This window comes from Microtus ochrogaster, chromosome 24 (assembly GCF_000317375.1).
Source record: "Microtus ochrogaster isolate Prairie Vole_2 chromosome 24, MicOch1.0, whole genome shotgun sequence".
Classification (NCBI taxonomy): domain Eukaryota; kingdom Metazoa; phylum Chordata; class Mammalia; order Rodentia; family Cricetidae; genus Microtus; species Microtus ochrogaster.
This window is the reverse complement of record NC_022024.1, coordinates 34,653,659-34,654,421: the sequence shown is the minus strand read 5'-3', so window position 1 is coordinate 34,654,421 and position 763 is coordinate 34,653,659. Positions and strand designations below refer to the sequence as shown.

Here is a 763-nt window from a genome sequence, read left to right as displayed (position 1 = left end):
CTCTGTAGTCCAGGCTGGCCCCAAACTCAGAGGTATCCTCCTGCCTCTGCCTCCCGAGTGCTGGGATTAAAGGCATGCGCCACCATCGCCCGGCCCTCAAAATAAGTTTTTAAACAGCTGTTTTTTTATTTGATTTTATAATTGCATCTAATAGTGGAATTCCCAAGAATTATGTGAATTGTAAATGAGATTTATTCTTAGCAGTTGAATTGCTGTAATACTGTGAGCTATAGTAATGAGAATGTAACTTTCAATTTGTTGTTTTGGCTTTCTGAAATAGGGTCTCACAGTCTGGCTGGGGCCGGGGTGTGGGGGGACTTGAACTCAAGGTGCGGGTGCCTCCGCTCCTGTAGGTCTGGGGTCACAGACACCCACGCTTGTCCTCTGACTTGGATTACCAGGCACAGTTTCTAGAGTCACTTTATTTTTCCGCCAGCACTGCGGCTTGAACCTTGTGAGTGCTAGACCAGCACCCTGCTGAGCCGCATCCCAGCAGTGACGTTCAGTGCAATCTTTTGTTCAGTGCAATCTTTAATGCTGTCTGCGATTCTCATGTAGGTGTGAACAATAAGTCTGCCCAAGTTCTTCTGCTCCTGGTGGTTCCTGGCCACTTGATTTTCCTGTACACGATTCACCTGATGAAGAGCGGCCACACCTCTCTGACTGTCGTCTTCGTTGTCGTGTATCTCCTTGCTGCTGTGCTACAGGTAAGAGAGACAAACCTCCTCAAATCTCAGGCTCGGATGGCTGGGAACCTGTCGTG

General features: G+C 48.4%; 1 protein-coding gene across 2 annotated transcripts in view; it reads left to right on the top strand.

Annotated features, from left to right (window-relative positions):
• Slc41a2 (solute carrier family 41 member 2) overlaps positions 1-763 on the top strand; it is a 73,599-nt gene that overhangs the window by 65,157 nt on the left and 7,679 nt on the right. For both annotated transcript variants that reach the window (XM_005358234.3, XM_026784549.1), the window contains exon 10: positions 559-707. In XM_005358234.3, the coding sequence (XP_005358291.1) occupies positions 559-707 (149 nt within the window). The remainder of the gene's footprint in view (positions 1-558; positions 708-763) is intronic.